Genomic DNA, 22,985 nt, shown 5'->3' with positions numbered 1-22,985 from the left:
TTCTTCCTTGTAATGACTTCCACATTTTACCACATTTTAATGACCACATAATGACTTCCACACCACATGACCTATGACGTCATAATTATCATTAACACATTCCACATGAGTCGTCGCACCAGTGATGAAAATTTTCTCTCAATCCCACAAGCGGTTGCGGAGGAAAACACGAAAGTTCTGTGCGGACGGACAGACAGACAGACAGATAAATGGACCCAAATGCAATCCCCTCTCCTTTGGTGAGAGTAATCACTTTAAAATTAAATAGCAAGAAGTTACTGACTCTAAGAGACTAAGAATCCTCGATAATCAATTTATTTTAATCCCTTTTTATGCCCCTGACGTGGAAGGCCAGAGGCAGTATGTTTTCAGATGCGTATGTGCAATGTGCATGTGTCTGTTCTCGTGAGTTTTTTTTTGTTTTGTTTTGTTACCATGATAACTTGAGAACCACTGAAGGGCTTTCAATCAAATTAGCAACAGTACAGACTGTAATACAAAGACTAAACTAGCATAACCCGCGCTCTGCGCGACATGTTGGGGTGGGTGTGTTTGAGAAAGGAACTGATGCAGAGTATCAGTAGTAATTTTACTTTAATGCAGTAAGTGGAATATGATTTCACTGTTTCAGAACCATTTTATTTACCTTTTTTTGTACCATGCACCTCATATGGTCTTTGAGATAATGTAAGCCGAATATCACGTTACTCGAGCGCAGAACAAAGTCGAAGATAGCGCGACACGAAACCACAAACTCGGAAATAATATACAAGATGATTATACTCTATTTTCGGTTCAAAGGGTGTGAGCCTCCAAGGTCATGTGACCTTTAATTGAAAATCCTTGTTACCGCAATGACTTGTGAACCACGAAAGAGATTTCAACCAAACTTGACAAAAGTATTGTTACGTTTGAGGGGGGGGGGGTATGCATTCAAAGGATAATTAGGATGTTTAATTAGGTATGCCTTGCTGTTCGAGTTTACCAGGATCTCGATGTAATAAGTAGCAATTCAGTGGTGATAAGTTGTCTAGTAAATGTCCATTTCTTCAAGGGGGAAATGATAATTGTCACGTAATTAGATAGGGAGACGGGATAGGGTAAGGTGTCTGCGTAAACCCTTTTAGGATTCCCTGGAGGCTTGCCGTGACGTCACAGGACAGTGCTGCGGATGGCTCCTTCCCGTGATCACGATTGGCGGAAGGCGACGGCGCAGGGCCAATAAAACGGCTCGATTGGAAGTGACGAGGACGGGAGGATAAAAAGGTTCTGTTCGGGGAAAAGGAGGAGGAAGAAGATCGGTAAAGAGAAACCGTCTTGGCGGAGGCTGTTGTGCTGGGAACGTGCTGTGTTGTTGCGCTGATTCGGCCCTGGTTTCATCGTGTCTCGTGGCCTTGCTGAGCCTCGTGCCTCACCTCGGTTGGCTCTGGGGTTCTGCTGGCTCGGAGTACGGGGTCGAACGGCGGGCGGACCTGCCTCCCTCTCCTGCTCGCAACTTGGCGCCAGAACTGGCTCCCTGGCGGCTGTGAGCGGACTTGGGCCGACACCTGGAGGTCGACAGCACCACGGTGTCTCCTGCCCCTGACGAGCGCAATGCCAGCTCGTCCAACGCCAATCCAAGGACTGTTGCGTCAACACCACGGACCAGCCTGACCACCAGGACCAGCTACGTTGTGTGTGTGTGTGTGTGTGTGTGTGTGTGTGTGTGTGTGTGTGTGTGTGTGTGTGTGTGTGTGTGTGTGTGTGTGTGTGTGTGTGTGTGTGTGTGTGTGTGTGTGTGTGTGTACCTGGCGCCTTAAAGGGTTTGAGATTGGTATATCCATTGGAATTGTTTGTGTTTTCCCCACGCCCGAACACACACCACCATCCCGTCGAATCGCCCCGGATCCCTCCTCTTGCCGAGTCTGATTATTTCTGGTTACTGAAATAAACATCATTAACTCAGTAAAAAGCGACTCGTGCCACCTTCCTCGTCCCGTTTGCGGTAGAGCGATTAGAACCGCCATCTTTGGGTTATAAAAATAAACCGCCTCCATCGTTTCGGCTCATTCTACGTTAGCGGGACTGTTCAAGTCCCGTGGACGTCACAGTATGAACCGATTCTATTTGGGTTCATCAGATCAAAGGTCAAAAGTCATGTGTTCTTTGAGAACCATTTTGCAGACCATAACTTGAGTTAGAATCATCCGATGTCTCTCGTCGTCTACTTCTTTTTTTTTTCTCTCTCTCACGCTCTCTCTCTCTCTGATGTGAACTTTAATTGAAATCAAATGTAATCGTGGATTAGTTGACATCTAACGTGGGTGGAGGCAAATCCATTGACACATTCCTGTTGAGTTGTATTTACCTCCACCACCAAAGGTGGATAGAGGTTGTGTTTTCACCCCTGTTTGTCTGCTTATCTGTCTTTCTGTTTGTCTGTGAGCAGGATATCTCAAAATGTTATGGCCGGATTCGGACAAAACTTGGTGGACAGGTTGGTTGTGTGACGAGAACAAATTTATTCGATTTTGGTGAAGTTCTGGATCCGGATCCGGATAGTGTAATTTTTTTAAATGTGATTCTTCACCATTGAGAGATCGGACTAAAATGATATGTCGCACGATATCTCAAAAAGTTACGGACGGATTCGAATGAAATGCTGTGGACAGCTTAAAGTGTGGTAGGGACAAATTGATTTGATTTTAGTGAAGATCTAGATCCGGATATGAGAACTTTTCACCATTGAGAAATAGGGCACCTGGAGGGATAGTGAAGAGCCTCCAGCCCAACCTTGTCTGCAGTCCTCACTCTCCACAGTGGCAGCTATTTTGATCCCACCTGCACGATGTTCCAGCCAATATCAATTTTACAACTGGTGGCAGCTCGTAAATCCAACCATATTAGGCCTAGGTCGTACACCTCTGCCACCCAAACCTCTACTCTCCATCTTACCCAATTTCAGGATTACGAAACCACGCACTGCGATGGAAGCCGTTGCTTGAGTAGCCAACTGCAGACTGTCTTTTAAATGGTGGATGTAATGCCAACCGTTTGCACTCTAATACAGGACCACAAGGCTGATGATTGTGGTGCTTGCTCCTGTGTCCACCACAGCGTCTATCCTTGCGCCTTAAATTTTACACCAAATGGTCAAACTACCAGTACCAATCTGTCCTCAAAAGACTATTTGTTGCGACGCTGGAGGGGGGTGGGGGGGAGGTGGGGAGTGTTGGCGACAAGCTTGCCTGGTTTGGCGGGTCAAGGTCTTTCCCTACAGTCTTGTGTTTTATGACCCGTGTGGCCGCAATTAAAGCACCTCACCTGGTGAAGTGCGCTCCTAAATTCCAAATTGCCCCCTCTGGCTGTCAATTTGGTGTCCCTGTCAATGGTCTGCCAGGTCTGACCAATGGAGCCTCCTCCTACTATGGTCCCACTTCCCCTAACCGTTTGCAAAATGGCGCTGACCACCTCATGTAGTGAGGGTCCCCAGTTCCCCACGACCATTTCTCCAGATACTTTTGACGAACCTGTGGTACCTCTACCGACAAGAGCTTGAACCCACTCTCCACCTTTGTGTGTGCCTCACTGCTTCCCACTGGGCTATGGTGTCGGTTGCCTCATGCACGGTGGCCAAACGCGAAACTGACAGCTGAGGCTTCAGGTCCCGGTCTGGCATAGCCTGGATGAACTGGTCCAACACCACATTTTCGGTTTATAGCTGGATGTGGTGAATTTAAGCATTAGTAAATGTCTGTAAATGAACGATTAAGAGGGATGGTTACATGTTATAAGTTTTGGTTTGCACACATTGGTAAATTGTAATAGAAACTGCTTGATGTAATGAGCTAATTTTGATTTTAGATGGTGGTATTGTAATGTAATCTGCCTGGTAAGATTCATGAAGGTGATGGAATGTTCTCAGATGAAACGTCCAGTGTGGACTTGAATCGTATTTGCTGGAATGCACACGATTGTTCTGTGATGCTATATAAACCCGTGAGAGGGAGGTGTAGAGAGACGGGTGATATGTGATGAGCTGTGTGCTTCCGTCATCCCCTGGTCGAATGAAGTGTAAATGTCCAGAGCTGTTGTTAACACGTGGAGCCGATCGTAATCAGGTTGATTAAAACTCATGAAGATTGTGTATTGGGAAATAATTTCTTTGAGCTCTTTAACTCAACCTGGATGGGCCATCATATGAGAGGAGACCACGACCGGAATTGAAGAATCGACAACCCCGAAGGACGAGGTGAACACGCGCAAGTTGTGCCGGCAGGATTGGAACACTGTGTGGCGGAAAAAATCTCCTCGCACGAATCAAAGTTGGACATTGTATGTAATGGTGAACTTCCTCATTTGACTTTACATCCGTTTGCTTGAAATACAAGTTTCAAAAACGTTACGCTGTTGACGTAGTCATTGTAACGCCACTCAGAAGTCACAGACACCAACTGATAAAGATCCCATTTGAGTAGGAGCTGACTTGGACGTTCGTCCAGACTCGTGAAGCTCAAAGCTTGGATTGTCGTCATTAGACGACGCGCTGAGTCTGGCACCACAAACAACATACGTACACCAAAGGGAAGGAAATCCCAAAGGTGTGCACGTATCTTCCACCCCCGACACACTTTCCTGAGCGGGTGCTGCCTTCGCTGTGTGCACGATCCTCACCACATGGATAATATGTGCCAATTCTGATGCTGATTTGTTGAGTCATCCCTTTCACACAGTGAGCTGAGCTTTAAAAAGCTTGCGCTGCTATTCTATGCCAAATTTGGTTTTTTAGGGCCAAAACGAGTTCTTTTAAGGATGTTGGGCCTTCGGCATGGTTGTCAAGACCTCTGCCACTGCCCTGTGCAATGCTGCCACTAAATGCCCCCCTCCTCCATCATGCCCCCAGCTGTTCCTACGCATTATGTAATAAAATTGCACCAGGAATGCCCCCAGGTCACTTTTGCCATCATATGGCGCTAGCGGAACCGTCTGAGATCCTGGGGCTCGAACCCCAAACACCAGTCCTCACGACACTGTCGTGGGGCCCAGCCCTTCCAATGGGCCCCAATCCCCCCCAATGGGTGAGGGCTCGCATCCGACTAACTGTCGTACCCCCGTCTTTGTTGTCTGTTGACCCGCTCCCTCTCGCTTGGACGTGCTCCCAAGCTCCCACACACTCCTCACCCTCTTTCACTCTCTCTCACTCTGTTGGGGGAGATTTGGGCCCTCACCTGATAGAGTTGTCATGCCTCCTCCTTTACATCCTTGATGTGGCTCTCCACGCACCTTCTCACCTCCTCTGTCACTGCCCCGCCATCTCGGGCTTCCACGTCTTGCAGCCTTTGGTGTTGTTCCTGCAAAATCACCACAACATCACTCCTCACAATCACCACCCGTTTGATAACCTCATCCTTTATTTTCTCTACTTTCTTTGTCATTTTCTCTCCCACTCTCTTTGCTCCCTCTCCTGCCCTTTTTGCTCATGCTAACTTTTTCTTCTTCTCCCTTCCCTCTTTCTATCTGCTCATCTATCTCCCATTTCTTTGACAGACAGACAAGGGTGAAAACAACCTCCGTCCACCTATGGTGGCAGAGGTAATAAATGATGCAACCCCCAATCACCTTACTTGTGCCCACAGACCAAACGATAAATGGGAGCCTTAATTATCTTTGCCTTCAGGCCTGAGCAATCGCACCATGGTAGAGTGGACGGGGAAGTCACAAGACAGACAGGAATACCGTGCGATGCCCGTGATGGTCACGGTCACGATGGTCACGGTCCAGGCTGCTCTTCAGGGATGAACAGCTTCCGCATTCCTTCACTCTGTCCCGCCGCTGGTGCTGAGGAGAAGAGAGGGTGTGGCTCTGGCTCAGCCGTGGCGTGGCTCAGGTCGGATTGCCGAAGAAACACAGCTTCTCATCAGACCATTCTGAGGAACTCGCTCAACTTCTGCCATCGCTCTGCCTTTTATGGCCACGGCCCTGTGCGTCAGCGATGACGCACCATGACCCTCCCCTCTCACCATTGGACGTTGGCCCAGTTTGATGGCTGGAGGCCTGCCCCCTTCCTACTTGTCGCTTGGACAGTCCCTCCCCCTCCCTCTCAAGAAACAGCGATGCTGTTTCTGTGCCTAAACTGGCACCTGATGGCCTTCCAGAATGCTTAAAAGAACATTTAGACAGATTCACAAAGGAAAGCACATTAAAAATAGGCTCAGAGGAATAGGAATTTTTCGACACAAACACCAGGATCCAGGTATATGTTCTCTATCTATTACATAAGCGATTCATAGCAAATATAACAATTAATTCCTTTATGCTTATGCTATTAGATTCATGAAGGAGCTAACTAAACTCAAATATGCAATGTTCATCTCGAGGAACCATTTCCTCAACAATATATTCGAAGAAATACGATTGATTTTTGTGCAGGTGTATTGTTTGATAAAATTTCTTATGCACGTTGGTCGTTCAATGGAATATGCCAGTTATTGGGAAGCAAGCTGGCTCGGTGATCTTGGGTACTTGTCCCGATCTGGTCTGATTGTCCCCTCTGATTCATCCCACTTTATTGCTTAACCGCAGATAAAGGCCCAAACAAGGAGGGAAATGCTGAGGACTGGGTTGAAGGCTCTGCAGTGAGTCAACATGGGGTTCAGCCATCGTTGGGTCCCACGATCCTGGGAAAAGAGGTGGAAATGGAAGTTGATAATGATAGTGGAGAAGATGGAAAGGAAATTTCTCAAAAAATGAGATCTGAGGCAACTCTACGACCCTTCTCATTCTTGAGTTCTCTAAAACCAGGTAAATTTTGCTTGTCCGTTAAAGCTGATAAAAAGGGTGGATTTTACCAAGCATATTGTGCATATTTCATTAACAAAACAAACAACTTCTTCAACAGGAGAAATTCCAGATGCGAGGTTCATTCATGAGGCTCGCAAGCGCAGGCAGCTGGCGAGGGAGCAGGGTGGAGTTGCCTACGGGCCAGCACCATCTTTCATCCCTTTGGAAAGTGGAGGGTCTACGGCTCGGCGGACCGGGAATAACCCGGCCCTCCAGTCACGCCTCGTGCGGGACAGCGACGGAGATGATGACGAGGATGAAGATGAGGGGGCGTCAAGGGGGAAAGACTTAACCGGTGATGGGGGGGAGAGTGGTTGCGACGGTGTTTGTGGAGGAAGAAGAATTGCCATGAGGGGGCTGCGAACCAGGACCCAGAGGCAAGCGATTGCGGAGGAGATCGGTGAGGGAGGGGGTGGGGGACTGTGTTCGTTTTATTGAAGGGCTCTATGCTTTGTGATTTTAAAAATATATATATATAGAATCCCAAAATCGACATGAAAGCTGTCATTGAAATAAGGTTTTCTTCCAATTCACCAAAAACTTATCGGTGATGAGCTTTACAGTCGTCATCTTTTGTTTGGCTTTTTATTTATTTATTTATTTCATTCTTGCATTTATGATCACCAAACAGGCATCGAGGACAGCGATGATGAACGGTTAGATCTGGAACATGGACAGGATGATGACGTCCGTACTTGGGAGCAAGGACAACTTCAGAAAGCCATCGGACTTGTTTCGGTAAGCATGCTGTGACGGTGAAGTTTCTGCAGTTCGATGCAAAAAGCGATTGAAATTTGGTTTTGAAACTGAAGCATCATTTGCATGACTGGTGAAGTTAATTTCAGATTCCAAATGGTAGATATTCTCAAAATATCCTATATCACCACATTTCCTTTTAATTGTTTTTCTTGCCAATCTCCACCCTTCTTCGCATTGCACAGGTACAGCAGGCTGCAGCCCCACATGATGGTGGCCCCTTCCACGAGGTCTACAGAGGGGCTCTTCCACAGCCGTTTGCTCCGATTGGCCCAGTTTATCCCCAGGCCGTGATGCTACCGTCACAACATCAAACTCTTTCAGCTGAGCCCCCGAGTCTGGGTCAGTTAACAAAGAGTCTTCAAAACAAGTGAGGGAGACATTTCTGTTGCTTTGTGATGTGTGGTTTGTTTTTGTGCAGCATTTTTCGCAGGTGGCTGAAAAGTCGAGCGTTGTTCAGGGAACCATTATCGTCTATTGGTTCCCGATTGCCAAAAATCCTGTCAAATAATTTTGCTAACTATTCTATATTTAGCCTACTGACTTTTTTTTTTTGGCCATCGCTTTGCTTTGTACACCAAGGAAGGGGCAGGGGGTGGAAATGCTTAAATATATATATATATATATATATATATATATATATATATATATATATATATATATATATATATATATATATAATACATAAAGAAAGAAAGGGAGAGGATAAGAGGTTTCGGAGGAGTGGTAAGAAAAGGGACAGTGGATTGGGAGTAGCTGTCAGAATTCATGGAGGGGAACACCTGGCATATAAAGATGATGGAGAGAAGTTGGGGGAAGTGGGAGTTGCTAATAATCCCGTCATTTATACCCACATAATAAACTGTCGGAATTGAAAACTCGTTCACCAATTCTGTCCTCCCTCTGTCATAGACTCATAGCGCTCCAGGAGCAGCGTGCTCGTCATCGGATCGAACTGGAAGGAGTGAGGACCGACCTGGAGTCGTGTCGCAAAATGATCAACCAGCTCGGTGCAAGCTCCCTTGAGGCTGCCAGTCGATACAGCTTTCACCAGGAGCTTGTGGGCTACATACGGGACCTCAGTGAGTGCCTGAATGAGAAGGTACTATAAAGTTGGACTGCTCTGTGCATTCACTTCAACATGATATATTAGATCGTGTGCCTGTGCTTGCATAAAGATGTCAGAGCACTGGTCCCACTCTCTGTCTCTGTCTCTCTGTCTGTTGGGTTGCCGAAATAGGTGACCCTTATTGTCAGTAATTCTGTCTGTTTGTTTGGATGTTTGTTCGTTTGCCATCAGCATAATTGGTAGTAAACGTGGGCGGATTTTGACCCAACTCGGGTGGTAGGTACATCTTATGACCTCGTGCTTTGGAAATTGTGATGGTTGCTAGGGACGCTTTGGTTCCCCAGCAACAACTGAAAAACTTTCAAAATCGGTACCGTTCATGCGAAATCAATTCAGAAAGCCATTATCCCACTTAGGGTTATGAAATTTGGCACGAATGATCTACAGGTGATGCTCTATCAAATATATTCCGGTTTTTGTGATATATGGAATACTTTACCTGCAGCGCCCCCTACAATTAGGGAATGCGCGAAAATTGGCAAAAATTGAAGGCCCCCTAGCGACCAGGTGAGTGCATCGATACGAATGAAACTTTGCACGTTCATGGTACTCAATGAGTACTACAACTTTGCCTCAGGACATATTGACCGATTTCGCTTTGGTCAGGGGTCAAAGGTCAATTAGTGCAAAAATTGATATGTGAGAGCTGGAGGTGCCTTCGCGCCAAATGCTGCTCCTCCTCGGGTTATGGTTGGATGGTCATGAAAATTCACACTAATCGTCTGGAATACATTGTGCACAAACGATCGAACTGGATTTTCGATTTAGATCTATGTTCACCCACAGCACCCCCTTGAACTTTGGGGATTTCCGATTTCAAACCGCATTTTCGGGACTTTTCATTCAAATGGATACCGAGTAGTTATCAGTTGATGGAACTGGATGAGATCTGAAATGCATAATCTTAAGGTGATTCCCTATCCGTGATATGACATCCATTTTGCTCTATATCATATAGTTTCCATGCTCGGCGACTCATCACCACCTACCGGCTTGTCTCTCTCTCTCTCTCTCTCTCTCTCTCTCTCTCTCTCTCTCTCTCTCTCTCTCTCTCTCTCTCTCTCTCTCTCTCTCTCTCTCTCTCTCTCTCTCTCTCTCTCTCTCTCTCTCTCTCTCTCTCTCTCTCTCCGTCTCTCTCCGTCTCTCTCTCTCTCTCTCTCTCTCTCTCCGTCTCTCTCTCTCTCTCTCTCTCTCTCTCTCTCTCTCTCTCTCTCTCTCTCTCTCTCTCTCTCTCTCTCTCTCTCTCTCTCTCTCTCTCTCTCTCTCTCTCTCTCTCTCTCTCTCTCTCTCTCTCTCTCTCTCTCTCTCTCTCTCTCTCTCTCTCTCTCTCTCTCTCTCTCTCTCTCTCTCTCTCTCTCTCTCTCACTCTCTCTCTCTCTCTCTCTCTCTCTCTCTCTCTCTCTCTCTCTCTCTCTCCGTCTCTCTCCGTCTCTCTCTCACTCTCTCTCTCTCTCTCCGTCTCTCTCTCTCTCTCTCCGTCTCACTCTCTCACTCTCTCTCTCTCTCTCTCTCTCTCCGTCTCACTCTCTCACTCTCTCTCTCTCTCTCTCTCTCTCTCTCTCTCTCTCTCTCTCTCTCTCTCTCTCTCTCTCTCTCTCTCTCTCTCTCTCTCTCTCTCTCTCTCTCTCTCCGTCTCACTCTCTCACTCTCTCTCTCTCTCTCTCTCTCCCTCTCACTCTCTCACTCTCTCTCTCTCTCTCTCCGTCTTACTCTCTCACTCTCTCTCTCTCTCTCTCCGTCTCACTCTCTCACTCTCTCTCTCTCTCTCTCTCTCTCTCTCTCTCTCTCTCTCTCTCTCTCTCTCTCTCTCTCTCTCTCTCTCTCTCTCTCTCTCTCTCTCTCTCTCTCTCTCTCTCTCTCTCTCTCTCTCTCTCTCTCTCTCTCTCTCTCTCTCTCTCTCTCTCTCTCTCTCTCTCTCTCTCTCTCTCTCTCTCTCTCTCTCTCTCTCTCTCTCTCTCTCTCTCTCTCTCTCTCTCTCTCTCTCTCTCTCTCTCTCTCTCTCTCTCTCTCTCTCTCTCTCTCTCTCTCTCTCTCTCTCTCTCTCTCTCTCTCTCTCTCTCTCTCTCTCTCTCTCTCTCTCTCTCTCTCTCTCTCTCTCTCTCTCTCTCTCTCTCTCTCTCTCTCTCTCTCTCTCCGTCTCTCTCTCTCTCTCTCTCTCTCTCTCTCTCTCTCTCTCTCTCTCTCTCTCTCTCTCTCTCTCTCTCTCTCTCTCTCTCTCTCTCTCTCTCTCTCTCTCTCTCTCTCTCTCTCTCTCTCTCTCTCTCTCTCTCTCTCTCTCTCCGTCTCTCTCTCTCTCTCTCTCTCTCTCTCTCTCTCTCTCTCTCTCTCTCTCTCTCTCTCTCTCTCTCTCTCTCTCTCTCTCTCTCTCTCTCTCTCTCTCTCTCTCTCTCTCTCTCTCTCTCTCTCTCTCTCTCTCTCTCTCTCTCTCTCTCTCTCTCTCTCTCTCTCTCTCTCTCTCTCTCTCTCTCTCTCTCTCTCTCTCTCTCTCTCTCTCTCTCTCTCTCTCTCTCTCTCTCTCTCTCTCTCTCTCTCTCTCTCTCTCTCTCTCTCTCTCTCTCTCTCTCTCTCTCTCTCTCTCTCTCTCTCTCTCTCTCTCTCTCTCTCTCTCTCTCTCTCTCTCTCTCTCTCTCTCTCTCTCTCTCTCTCTCTCTCTCTCTCTCTCTCTCTCTCTCTCTCTCTCTCTCTCTCTCTCTCTCTCTCTCTCTCTCTCTCTCTCTCTCTCTCTCTCTCTCTCTCTCTCTCTCTCTCTCTCTCTCTCTCTCTCTCTCCCTCTCTCTCTCTCTCTCTCTCACTCTCCGTCTCACTCTCTCTCTCACTCACTCTCTCTCTCTCTCAGCCTCCCTCTCTCTCACTCTCTCTCTCTCCCTCTCACTCTCTCTCTCTCTCGCTCTCTCTCTCTCTCTCTCTCTCTCTCTCTCTCTCTCTCTCTCTCTCTCTCTCTCTCTCTCTCTCTCTCTCTCTCTCTCTCTCTCTCTCTCTCTCTCTCTCTCTCTCTCTCATTTTTTTTTCTACAAAATTGAGGCTCAAGAAAGAGCGAGGTTACACAGGGGAAACGACTCAACACCATCAGCGGGGCGACAAGCAGGACATTGAAATAAGAGGCTAAGATGAAGGGTATGATTTAGAACAACAAACTCAAATTGGTGCTCAAAACTGCACACCACCCTGACCCAGCGACACACAAACCCAGCGCAATGGCACACACCGAGTTTCACAAATAGATTACATCAACAAACTCGTCAGTTCATAGAACACGATACCCCGCACAGTGTGACTTCAATTTTGCTTCAATTAAAATAAAACAATGTTTTAACGATCATTAAAAATATAATCCGAAAGTTTAGTACTGTTGAAGTAGTTCAGAAGCAGTCCCGAACACCACCCTTATACACCACCCCCATTGAAGTACTGCAAAACTGGAGGTTTTTAGAAGTATTATGATGGGTGATTTGTGTACTGCAGTCTTCCAAGTATATAATTCAATTTAAATAAAATAAAGATTGTATAAAGTCAAACAAGTAAATAAATTCCACGTTTTACCGCCATTTTCTGCAATCTATTGCATCTTTTTTTTTGTATTCACCGTCGAGGCTCGTATGAGAGCAAGCACACAGAACGTCCAACAAGGAGAGCAGGAGACGAGGGGTGGGAGAGGGAAGGAAAAAAAACAGTGGGGGACAGAGATGTGAGATCTGTGGAAGGGAGAGGGATGGGGGTGGGGTACACAGGGATTTTCAGGTCCTTCCATGACAGGGCCTTTCAGGAAGGAAAGCAGGGAATTTGAAGAAGGTGGGTTTGGGGTGGATTAGTGGGGATACAAAAGATCGTGGTTTTGGATGGGGGGAGATAAGAGGTGGTGGTGAACATCTGTTTTGAAGACCTGGAGGGAAGAGTGGGATTGAAGAGAGTGAGGGAATTTCTTCCAAAGGCGGGGAAAAAAGCGGAATGAAAGAGTGAAGGTGAGCAGTGATTCGTGATTTTCATAGTTTTACCAGAAGGGTGTTGTTGGCGGACGTTGAGCACCCTGTGGAAATATGGGGGGGGGGGACATATCTCAGACAGAGCAAGGGGGGGCGAGGCCACAGAGGAGACTGTAGAAGCCAGAAAGATCACCGACCTGCCTGCGGTGAGAGAGTGAGAGGCCCAAAGACTCAGCCTCATCACGGGAGATACCAATGATCCTAAATGCCTTGGTTTCCACAGCGTGAAGCCGAGAAAGGTGAGAGGCAGGAGCACCAGCCCAGATGGGAGAGCAGTACTCCATCAGGCTGTGGACGAAAGCTTTGTATATGGTCAGGAGCTCAGGTTTGCCAAGGAAGGACTTTGCATGATGTGATGGAGGATGTCCAGTCGGCGACTGGCTTTGAAGGCCAGCTTGGAAATGTGAACACATTGCATGAGTTATTCATGCCTGTTGTTTGTGTCCTTAATGACATCATTAAAACAGTAAGTTCCCTGTTTGGAATGATTTTCAATTTTGTTTGACTGCCAGACAGACAGAGTAATAATATTATCTCACTCCTCTCTGCACATGTACACGACCGGTCATAAGTTTTAGAACACCCCCATTTTTCCAGTTATTACTAATATTTAAGCAGTTCAAGTCCAGTGAATAACCTGAAATGGTACAAAGCTAAGCGATAAACTGCCAGAGGTTAAAAAAAAAGTTTAAGTTACCAAAAACTGAAAAATAATGTAAATTTCAGAGTTGTTTAAAAAAAGGCCCTTTTCAGGGAACAAATAATGGGTTAGAAACTGCAGCTGTTCTGCAGCAATGGAAGTAAATTAAGCCTTGAAAGTTGATGCAAACAATTCCTGCAGGTGTCCTAACTTTTGTTGATTAGTTACAAACCCTCTCTCTGTATAAATGCAGTGTTGGAACAGACTGTGTTGCTACACCCTCTGAAGCATTATTTGGACAATATTGCACTGCAGGAAGTAGTACATTTCTCTCATAATGGCAAGAAAAAGACAATTAACCAAGGAAGACAAACAGATCATTTTAACCCTGAAAAGTGTAGGTCTTTCCTTTATGGAAATTGCAAAGTAAGCCAAGGTGTCAGTGAGTACAGTTTCCTACACCATGAAAAGGCACTTGGAAACTGGAGGAAACTCTGAGAGGAAGAGGTCTGGCAGACCCAAAGCCACAACACAATCAGAAGACAAGTTTCTGAGAGTCAACAGCTTGCGTGATAGGTGTCTCACAGGACAGCAGCTTCAGGTACAGTTTAACATTGGTCGAAGTAAGGAAGTCTCAGTTTCAACTGTGAAGAGAAGACTTTGAGCTGCAGGTTTGACAGGTCGAGTGGCAGTAAGAAAGCCATTGCTAAGATGGCAAAATAAGAAAAAGAGGTTTGCCTGGGCCATGAAGCACCAACAGGGGACTACTGAAAACTGGAAGAAGGTCTTATGGACCGATGAATGAAAATTTTAAATATTCGGTTCATCACGCAGGGGTTTTGTACGCCGTCGAGTATGCGAAGGGATGGTTTCTCAGTGTGTGACACCAACTGTCAAACATGGAGGAGGAAGCGTGATGATCTGGGGCTCTTTTACTGGATCCAGAGTCGGCGACTTGCACAGAGTGACTGGCACCCTGAACCAAAAGTGCGAACACAGCGTTTTGCAGCGCCATGCAATACCCTCTAGTCTACGCCTATTTGGTCAGGGGTTCATCCTACAGCAAGATAACGACCCAAAACATACCTCCAGGCTATGCCAGAACTACCTCAGAAGAAAAGAACAAGATGGTAGGCTTCAAATCATGGAATGACCATCACAGTCTCCAGACTTCAACCCCATCGAGCTGGTTTGGGATGAACTGGACAGAAGGGTGAAAGCAAAGCAACCTACAAGTGCAACACATTTGTGGGAACTTCTGCAACAGTGTTGGGAAGAACTTTCCGAACAATATTTGATTTCCATTGTGGAAAGAATGCCACGGGTATGTTCGACTGTTATTTCTGCAAAAGGTGGCCACTTTGATGAGTCAAAAATTTAGATTAAATTTTGTTCAACAAAACGATTCCATGATTTCTTTTTGATCTGCAATTGTTTATTTGTTCTCTGCTTTAATTGCAGAGTACGTTGACACATTAAACTGATTAAATTTCAGTAAAAACTGGAAAAATGGGGGTGTTCTCAAACTTTTGACCGATAGTGTACGATTGGGACAAATTCAGAGCCAAGGTGCAGTAAAATGAAAGACTTGTCATCTTATTCATATTCCGATTTGTGTTTAAAATATAACATTCCATTTAAACAAGCTGTTCCTCGATTTTATACCGTTAAGACAGACGGACCAACAAGAACCAGTTGTTTAACCCCGCTTTTCACCTTGCTTGCTTCCCGAACACTGTTTCACAAGATTATGTTGCAATCATCATTTTCAGCTTTGGAAAACCAGACGCCATCTTCTCAGAGTTTTATTTTACCCTTTACCATTTTACTACAGTCGCCCCCCCCCACACCATTCTTGACAGTTATCGGTATAAGTAAATTGCAGTGTATTCTGTGGATAATTCTGTGCAATCGCTTCGCAAACCTTGCTTTGCACACTTCATGATGCCGACCAGCACGAAGCGTACCACTCGGAAAACCAATGGAGCAGCTGCTGTATGCCGTTAAACTTTCCAACTTGGCTGTGGACTTTTCAACAACCAGTTTTTCCTTTAACAAGGAACTTAGACTGTCGGGTTGACCTGTTCGAGTTAAATTCACAGAGACTCTGTTGATTTGTCCATTGTCTCCTCATATTCTTATATAATTTGTTTAAAAATATACTGCACTTGTCTCATTGTGTCCTCGTCTTGCTTATGTACAAGCTCTTCGGCGAGCCTTTGATCACTGTAGGAAAAAACAAATATGTAAATAAAAGCACGAAAGTTTACTTCGACTCAAACATTTCTCAGTAGTTCTTGATAAAAGGATTTTTGTTTATCTACGCGCATCTATGTAGGACACCATAAAACACCCTCATTGCTGTTGCTGCACATCTTTCAGTGCACACACTAAATGGTGTTACATTGAGTTTTTGATTTTTTTTTTTTATGCCTTGGCTGAGGAAGTCACCGGTAGCATTGTTTCCGGTTGTACGTACATACGTCCGTCCATGCTAATTAGCCTGTGCTCGGCAGCAGACGTACGCATGTAGTACGTCGTACGTGTCTGCATTTTGTTAAGAGTGTACGTCGACAACCGTTCAGCGGAGAAAATTGAAACTTTACCACATGTTACGTGACCATGTCTTACATATAGCGGTTACTTTTTTTGAGGTCATCCTCGGCCAAAGGTCAACATCGGCCAATTTCTAAAATAATCAATTTTCATCCAATAGACTTGAAATTTGAACAGCATTTTCATACAAGTTCACTGAATACAACCACCAATTATTTTTGAGGTGAACTTAGGCCAAAAGGTCAACATGGCCCAAATTTCTAAAATCCTCAATTTTCATCCAATTAACTTGCAATTTCAGCAGGATTTTCATAAAAATGACCATCACGTGTCACGTGGTCTGGCAGCCATATTGGCTCTAAGGGGAAAAAAAAAATCTTTGAAAATATTCATAGGAGAAACTGCTTAACCGATCAATGCAAATTTTTAACGAATGGATCAACGACCCATGGGAAATATGGGTTGATAAAGATGACGTCATCAGTCATGTGGAATTGGCAGCCATATTGGATGAAAGAAAAAGAAAACCTTAAAAAAAAAAAAACAGTTAGCTCACACCAAGCCCTTCTCAAGACTGTGCGGGGTATGTATTTATTCCATGATACCGTCTCGTTTTATCTCCAACCGCTTATCCGTTTGATCCAAAATTTTCACCATAGGTGGGACTGCTCATGCAGAATATTTTAATGATGATTATGATGTCATTGGTCATGTGGTGTGTCAGCCATGTTGGAAAAAAGGAAAAACTTGGGACCACTATCTCAAACTTTGCACGTCAAGTACTCCTCATGGCAAAGTGATATATATATATATATATATATATATATATATATATATATATATATATATATATATATATATATATATATATATATATATATATAATTTATATATATATTTTGATGATGTCAAAGGTGGCTTCATTATGACGTCATTGCATGCGTCGAACGTTTTATGTGATCAGTTTGAAAATTTTTGAATTGAAAAAAATTTCTGATGTCATCGGTCACGTGGTTCGGCAGCCATATTGTTTTTAACATGAAAACCTTCAAAAATCTTCTTATCCGAAACGGCTGAACAGATCGAGGCGAAACTTTACAGGTATGATCGCTGATACTTGAGTAACAAAAAGTTCTTCACCTATGATGTCATAGGTCACATGGTTTGGCACCCATATTTGATTTACCCTTAAATATTTTTAAAAACCATCTCCAGAACGGCTGGACAGATCGAGGTGAAACTTCATACACATGTTCCCCAAGTCTTGGGAATACCAGGGTGTTCACGAATAAAATTAATAGGTCACATGGTCTGGCAGCCAAATTGGATTCACCGAAAATCTTAAAAAAATTATTTCTCTTGTACCACTTCATCAATCAATGTGAAACGTCACACTTATGATCTATTGGTCGTGGGGAATACATGTTTTAAATTTCAACGTGATTGGATGCTTGGTCTGGCAGCCAGAATCATTTAATGTTTTGAATCTGGGTTCAATGATTTAAATCAAACTTGGGAAAAGTATACACACACTCGTGTGTGGCCTGTCGCTGCTGGTTACATCATTCGTTAGGAATGCGGCAATGCCGCTGATGCAATGCCCCTATTTCCAGTACACTGGTGCTCATTTCGCTGACCTCGGAAGGATGACAGGTTGAGTCAACCCCACTTGGTGTTGATTCAGTGGCCAACGGGGCTCAAACTCAGGATCCTATAATCCAAAGCCAGCCACTCTAACCCTGAAGCCAACGCCAGGCTTGGTAAAAGTATGGATCATGATGTGCTCTTCGTTTTTTTTTATTATTATTATTATTGGAAGCACAATCCTTGCCTTATAATGCAATTTTTTTTTGAATGAATGCCAATTCTTGCACAGTGACAAAATCCAGCAGGTTAGCAATTATTCAAAAATATCGTGGCTACGTGATCTTCATGAACAACACACCAACAGGGTTTCTCAGAGTCAATTTGATCGGCGTGACGTTGCTGACGTTATTCTCTTAAGATCTGACTTGGAAATTTTGAGAAAAAAAAAATTTGGGGGAGAAACTTGAAGCGGACACCAGTTTCAATTGGAAAGATAAGTATGAATGAAAGCGGGAATGTCCCTGGGTTATCGATCATGCGACAGCAAGGCCGTTGGGACATCATCTTTACGTTGGCAATCATAGTAAAGTGTCTTTTGTTGTTTGCAAAGTTTGACTTGCACACACATACATTCCTCAACCCCCAGGTTCCAACAGTCAATGAGCTTGATTCCGCTCTCCTAGACCTTTGGGCAGGAAGGGCAGCACGATTGGCACGCCGTCGCCGTGAAGACGTCACTGACGAGGCTTCCCAGTGCACTCCTCCCCTATCTCGACAGGGTAAATTCAGCTCCCCGCCCCCAGTCCTTCCAACATGCTCCCTATTATTCATCTTTCTATCCCTAAGCCTGTAACCTCCCCTTTGCCTGTTCTCTTAGCCTGTAAAGACGTTTCCCCGATGTCTTGTGGTGTCATCTTCTTGAACATGTCACATGATCTGAGAGAACATTTTATTTTGCGGGAGTCAGAAATTTTGACCTTTTCTTGCATATTATATGTAAATTGCTTTCTCCACTGCCCTTCGACCCCTTCCCCAATCCTCCACACTACCCATGACAGGCAAGACCGATGGGATGAGCCGAAACCAGAACATGGATGCGGCAATGCAAAGGAGGGTAGCTGAAAGGGAGGCACGACGGTAAGAATGTCAAGGCATGAAGCTCGTACCATGTATTGAACAGAAGAACTTGGATATGCAGTACACAGGACTACACAAAGTTTAGGCACGCTCTTGCCAAGCCTCAAACATGCGGGACAGCCTGAAGTTTTGGGATGGGGCATCAGCTCGAGCGACGCCTGAACTGCCAATGAACACAGAGCGGGCAGGGCTCAGCGACGTCATGGGGCAGGCCACAACCTGAGGTTATAAAAGGAGCCCGCACTGTTTGTTCAGGAGTTGAGTCAAGCCTGCAGTTGAGTGCGGTCACATCTGCAGTGGAGCTCGGACGCACGAAGCGAATGCACTGCTGCCCAGACGGGGAGGAGTGAGCATCTCCCACCATCATGCCGTCCACCCCTCTTCTTGCTTCTTGTGTCACTCCACCCTCCAACCTCGTGCCAGCTCCAGTTGATTTGCTTGACCATGGTCCCTGCCTGCCTCTGGCTATTCCCAACTCCCGTTGGACTTGCAGCACCCGAACAGGCTGCGATCAAGGATTCCATGTCCCATCCTATCGCTCTGGTCTTTCTCCTGTGGTGTGTCTGCGGCCATAAATTATCTGGATATTGGTCTTCCGTCCGTACGGAAACCCAAGAAGCATAGATCATCATTTGTGCAGACTTGTATAAAATACAGCAACGAGTGCCTTCTTTGTTCCTCCCCCTTTCCCTTTTAAATACGTAGAAATACATCATGAACTTGTTGGAAACTTTCTTCACAGGACCAGAAGAAGGCAAGCAAGGGAGGGTGTTGAGATCACCAATTCCCCTTACGCTACTCACCACGAGGGTCTTTCCAGTGATGACGAGGAAACGTCTATCGACGTGGCGACCTTCACAGCAGAGAAAGGTGAGAATTTAAAAAGAGAACAAAGTCTCTTCGTATTCAATTCTATTTTGTAAAAATCAACTTATGCACATGGCGGGTGAGATGTTTCCCAAAGTCAACGCTATGCTTGATTTAAGAAAAAAAATTATGAAGGAATTTCTTTTGTAGCTGTAACATTCCCGTGATCTGAGCATGTCGACAAGAAATGTGAATAGGGTAATGGTGGAAGAGTGCAATCAAAACATTGCGATTTATTTATTTATTTTAATCAGCGGAAGGCAAGATGTATTGGTATTTGCCTCTTGTCCTTCTCATCCAACTCTGGCAGGAGATTCTGCACATGAGGACATGCAGTGCCTTTTTGGAATGTCGATTATTATGCAGGAAATTGTACAGTTTGGATATCCAAGCTTTGTGATTTCCAATTTACGAAGTCAGATCGTTTATTGGACTATCACCAAACCACTTGTGAATGCAGTTATTACAACTTTTGACATTTTGAAGCACTTCCACATTATTTTGTTTCTACAAACATGAAGCTGCCGGCTACCTCTGCCACCTAAGGTGGACGGAGGTTATATTTTCACCTCTCCCTCTCTCTCTCTCTCTTTGTCTATCTGTGAGCAGAATATCTCAAAAAGTTGTGAACGGATTATTACAAAATTTAGCGGAAAGGTTATGTGTATGACAAGGACGAATTGCTTTGATTTTGATGAAGATCCGAATCCGGATACGAGAATTTTTTTAAGTTCTCAAGTGATTCTTCATCACTGAGAGATGGGGCCAAAAAAAATGATACATAGCAAGATATTTCAAAAAGTTGTTGATGGATTATGACAAAACTTGGTGGATGAGTTGGTTAGGTGTCAAGAACAAGCCGATTAGAGTTTGGTTAAGGTCCGGATGAGGTCAGTGGGATACACAACGTACAACTGATCAGCCTGGCTGAGGAATGCGCTCTCCCGAGTGCTGTTCTAGTTTTGCTTTCGTCATTGTGGACTGAGAAGATCCCATGGTTTCCTTTGCAAGAGCAGGGAAACTGTGTGCACGGTGTTTGTAGCTCTGAGACTATGACCAGCTGCCTAGCTGCAGTTTTGATGTGCAGGCCATTTCCACCAACCCACCTCCCCATTCTCCCTGCAGAAAGAATCCTGGAGGAGGCGACGAATATATGGATTGACGTGTGGGAGGAATTTGGAACGGTGTCTGGAATTTCCATCCGTTTTGCCTCTTGGCACAAGAGTTTCCCGGCCGCCTATCAACAGGCTTTTGCAGCCCTCTGTCTCTCTCGCCTTCTTACTCCCCTGATTCAAATCCAACTCCTTCGGTGGAACCCTTTAGAGGTTTGTTGTCCATACACAAATTCGGAACATGCTGGAACCAAGTTGTTTAACGTTCTCCACAACTTTCAACAAATGGTGGAACATGCTCCACTTTAAGCTTTGGATGAATGTAGAAAATAAAATAAACCTTTAAATGTTCCATTGTATATATGTGTAGGTACTTTAGTAATTGTACTGTAGTAAGTAACTACAGTTAAACTTTAAATCATCTAACCAGTCATTATGGTGACTCAACTGAGCCGAGATTTTAAACATTTGATCATATACTAACTCTCAACAAACAAGTCCCCGATGTCAGAAAATATTATTTCAGTTTTGGGAAGACCCCGGGGAGTTGCATCCAACACACAAAGCAACTCTGGAGTTTATCTTTCCCCTCGTATCAGTGGACTAGGAAATGCATTGTGTTGGTATTGCAGGTTCAAATCCCCTTTGTCACTCTTCTCTCAATCCCCTGTCTTCTATCCCTTCGTATTTCTCCCCCCCCCCCATCCCTTTTAATCTCTCTCATTCCCTGCACCTCTTTTCAGCACATCCACACACACTTTGCAACACACAACTCCACATTTCATTACAAAACCACAATACAAAGCAAAATCAAAGGAACATTATCCCTTAGCACTGGGAACATCCAGCACCTGATGGAGCAGCAAGGACCGCATATGAGCGGAGTTACCAGAGGACGGTGTCCCCGAGCCGGGAGCTCGACCAATGAACGTGGCTTAACAACAGCCATGCTCCAATGCAAAGGAAGCACCGTGATCAACAAGCAGCGCCACGCCTCGGCTAAGGGCTTTACAAGTCTGGATAGCACAGAACTCGGAGTCGTGTACATCCAGGGAGCAACGGGAGCCAAAAGGAGTCCTCAAGGAACGATCTGGGTGAACGTGAGCAGCTGCGCAGACAAGCTCTGTTGGAAGCGATCAAGCCAGCTGCAGATTGAGTCACACGAACCAGCCACGGAGCTCTTTCTCTGGACTTGTCAGTGATTACACACTGATTTGCACGATCTATCTCTTGTTTTCCCTCTTTCTAATCATTCACTTGGAACGCACAAAGAGCAATCGATGATTTCCCCTCAACTTGTTCAGAGCAGGGGTACTGATTCGCTTTCACGATTTCCTCTATGGCATTACAAATCATTCACCACACCTCTCCCCACACAGCGCATCACACCATCACTCTGTCTTCTTTCCTTCCCCCCCCTCCCTTTTTGGTTGGGACGACATAAGCCCGCATCGGGTGGATGAGGGTTTGCCAACGAGTCCCGCCTTCCATATCTCTATCACTCTTACTTATCTAATTTTCTGGAGTGAATGAGGTGCCTTTGTCCAGTTTCATGATAAGGTGATTGTCCAAGGGGCTGATGTATATAGGGCTAAAACTTTCCTTTGTGACATTGCATTGCTTGAAAATACATGCTATTTGTTTGGAAATACATGCTATTTGTTAACGTAACCATTCGTTTCCAACCTACCCGATTGTCTTTGTCTCTCTCTCTCTCTCTCTCTCTCTCTCTCTCTCTCTCTCTCTCTCTCTTTCTCTCTCTTTCTCTTTCTCTTTCTCTTTCTCTTTCTCTCTCTCTCTCTCTCTCTCTCTCTCTCTCTCTCTCTCTCTCTCTCTCTCTCTCTCTCTCTCTCTCTCTCTCTCTCTCTCTCTCTCTCTCTCTCTCTCTCTCTCTCTCTCTCTCTCTCTCTCTCTCTCTCTCTCTCTCTCTCTCTTCTCTTTCTCTTTCTCTCTTCTCTCTTCTCTCTTCTCTTTCTCTTTCTCTCTCTCTTTCTCTTTCTCTCTCTCTTTCTCTTTCTCTCTCTTTCTCTCTCTTCTCTCTCTTTCTTTCTCTCTCTTTCTTTCTCTTCTCTCTTTCTCTCTCTCTTTCTCTCTCTTCTCTCTCTCTTTCTCTCTCTTTCTTTCTCTCTTTCTTTCTCTCTCTTTCTTTCTCTCTTTCTCTCTCTCTTCTCTCTCTCTTTCTTTCTCTCTCTTTCTTTCTCTCTTCTCTCTCTCTTTCTCTTTCTCTCTTCTTTCTCTCTTCTCTCTTTCTTTCTCTCTCTTCTTCTCTCTCTTCTCTCTCTTCTTTCTCTCTCTCTTTCTCTCTTTCTTTCTTCTCTCTTTCTTTCTCTTTCTCTCTTTCTTTCTCTTTCTCTTTCTCTTTCTCTCTTTCTTTCTCTTTCTCTCTTTCTTTCTCTCTCTCT

The 22,985-nt window shown here is 45.1% G+C and overlaps 1 protein-coding gene across 2 annotated transcripts in view; it reads left to right on the top strand.

Moving 5' to 3' along the window:
- Window positions 1-22,985, top strand: part of PAXBP1 (PAX3 and PAX7 binding protein 1) — a 49,863-nt gene that overhangs the window by 14,306 nt on the left and 12,572 nt on the right. For both annotated transcript variants that reach the window (XM_085856228.1, XM_085856227.1), the window contains exons 4-12: window positions 6,562-6,780; window positions 6,878-7,219; window positions 7,451-7,557; window positions 7,761-7,945; window positions 8,488-8,677; window positions 18,114-18,246; window positions 18,526-18,604; window positions 19,347-19,474; window positions 20,597-20,796. In XM_085856228.1, the coding sequence (XP_085712354.1) occupies window positions 6,562-6,780; window positions 6,878-7,219; window positions 7,451-7,557; window positions 7,761-7,945; window positions 8,488-8,677; window positions 18,114-18,246; window positions 18,526-18,604; window positions 19,347-19,474; window positions 20,597-20,796 (1,583 nt within the window). The remainder of the gene's footprint in view (window positions 1-6,561; window positions 6,781-6,877; window positions 7,220-7,450; window positions 7,558-7,760; window positions 7,946-8,487; window positions 8,678-18,113; window positions 18,247-18,525; window positions 18,605-19,346; window positions 19,475-20,596; window positions 20,797-22,985) is intronic.

This window comes from Eptatretus burgeri, chromosome 15, assembly GCF_056783735.1.
Source record: "Eptatretus burgeri isolate ZD-2024b chromosome 15, Ebu_testis_v1, whole genome shotgun sequence".
Classification (NCBI taxonomy): domain Eukaryota; kingdom Metazoa; phylum Chordata; class Myxini; order Myxiniformes; family Myxinidae; genus Eptatretus; species Eptatretus burgeri.
This window is presented reverse-complemented; position numbering and strand designations above follow the sequence as displayed.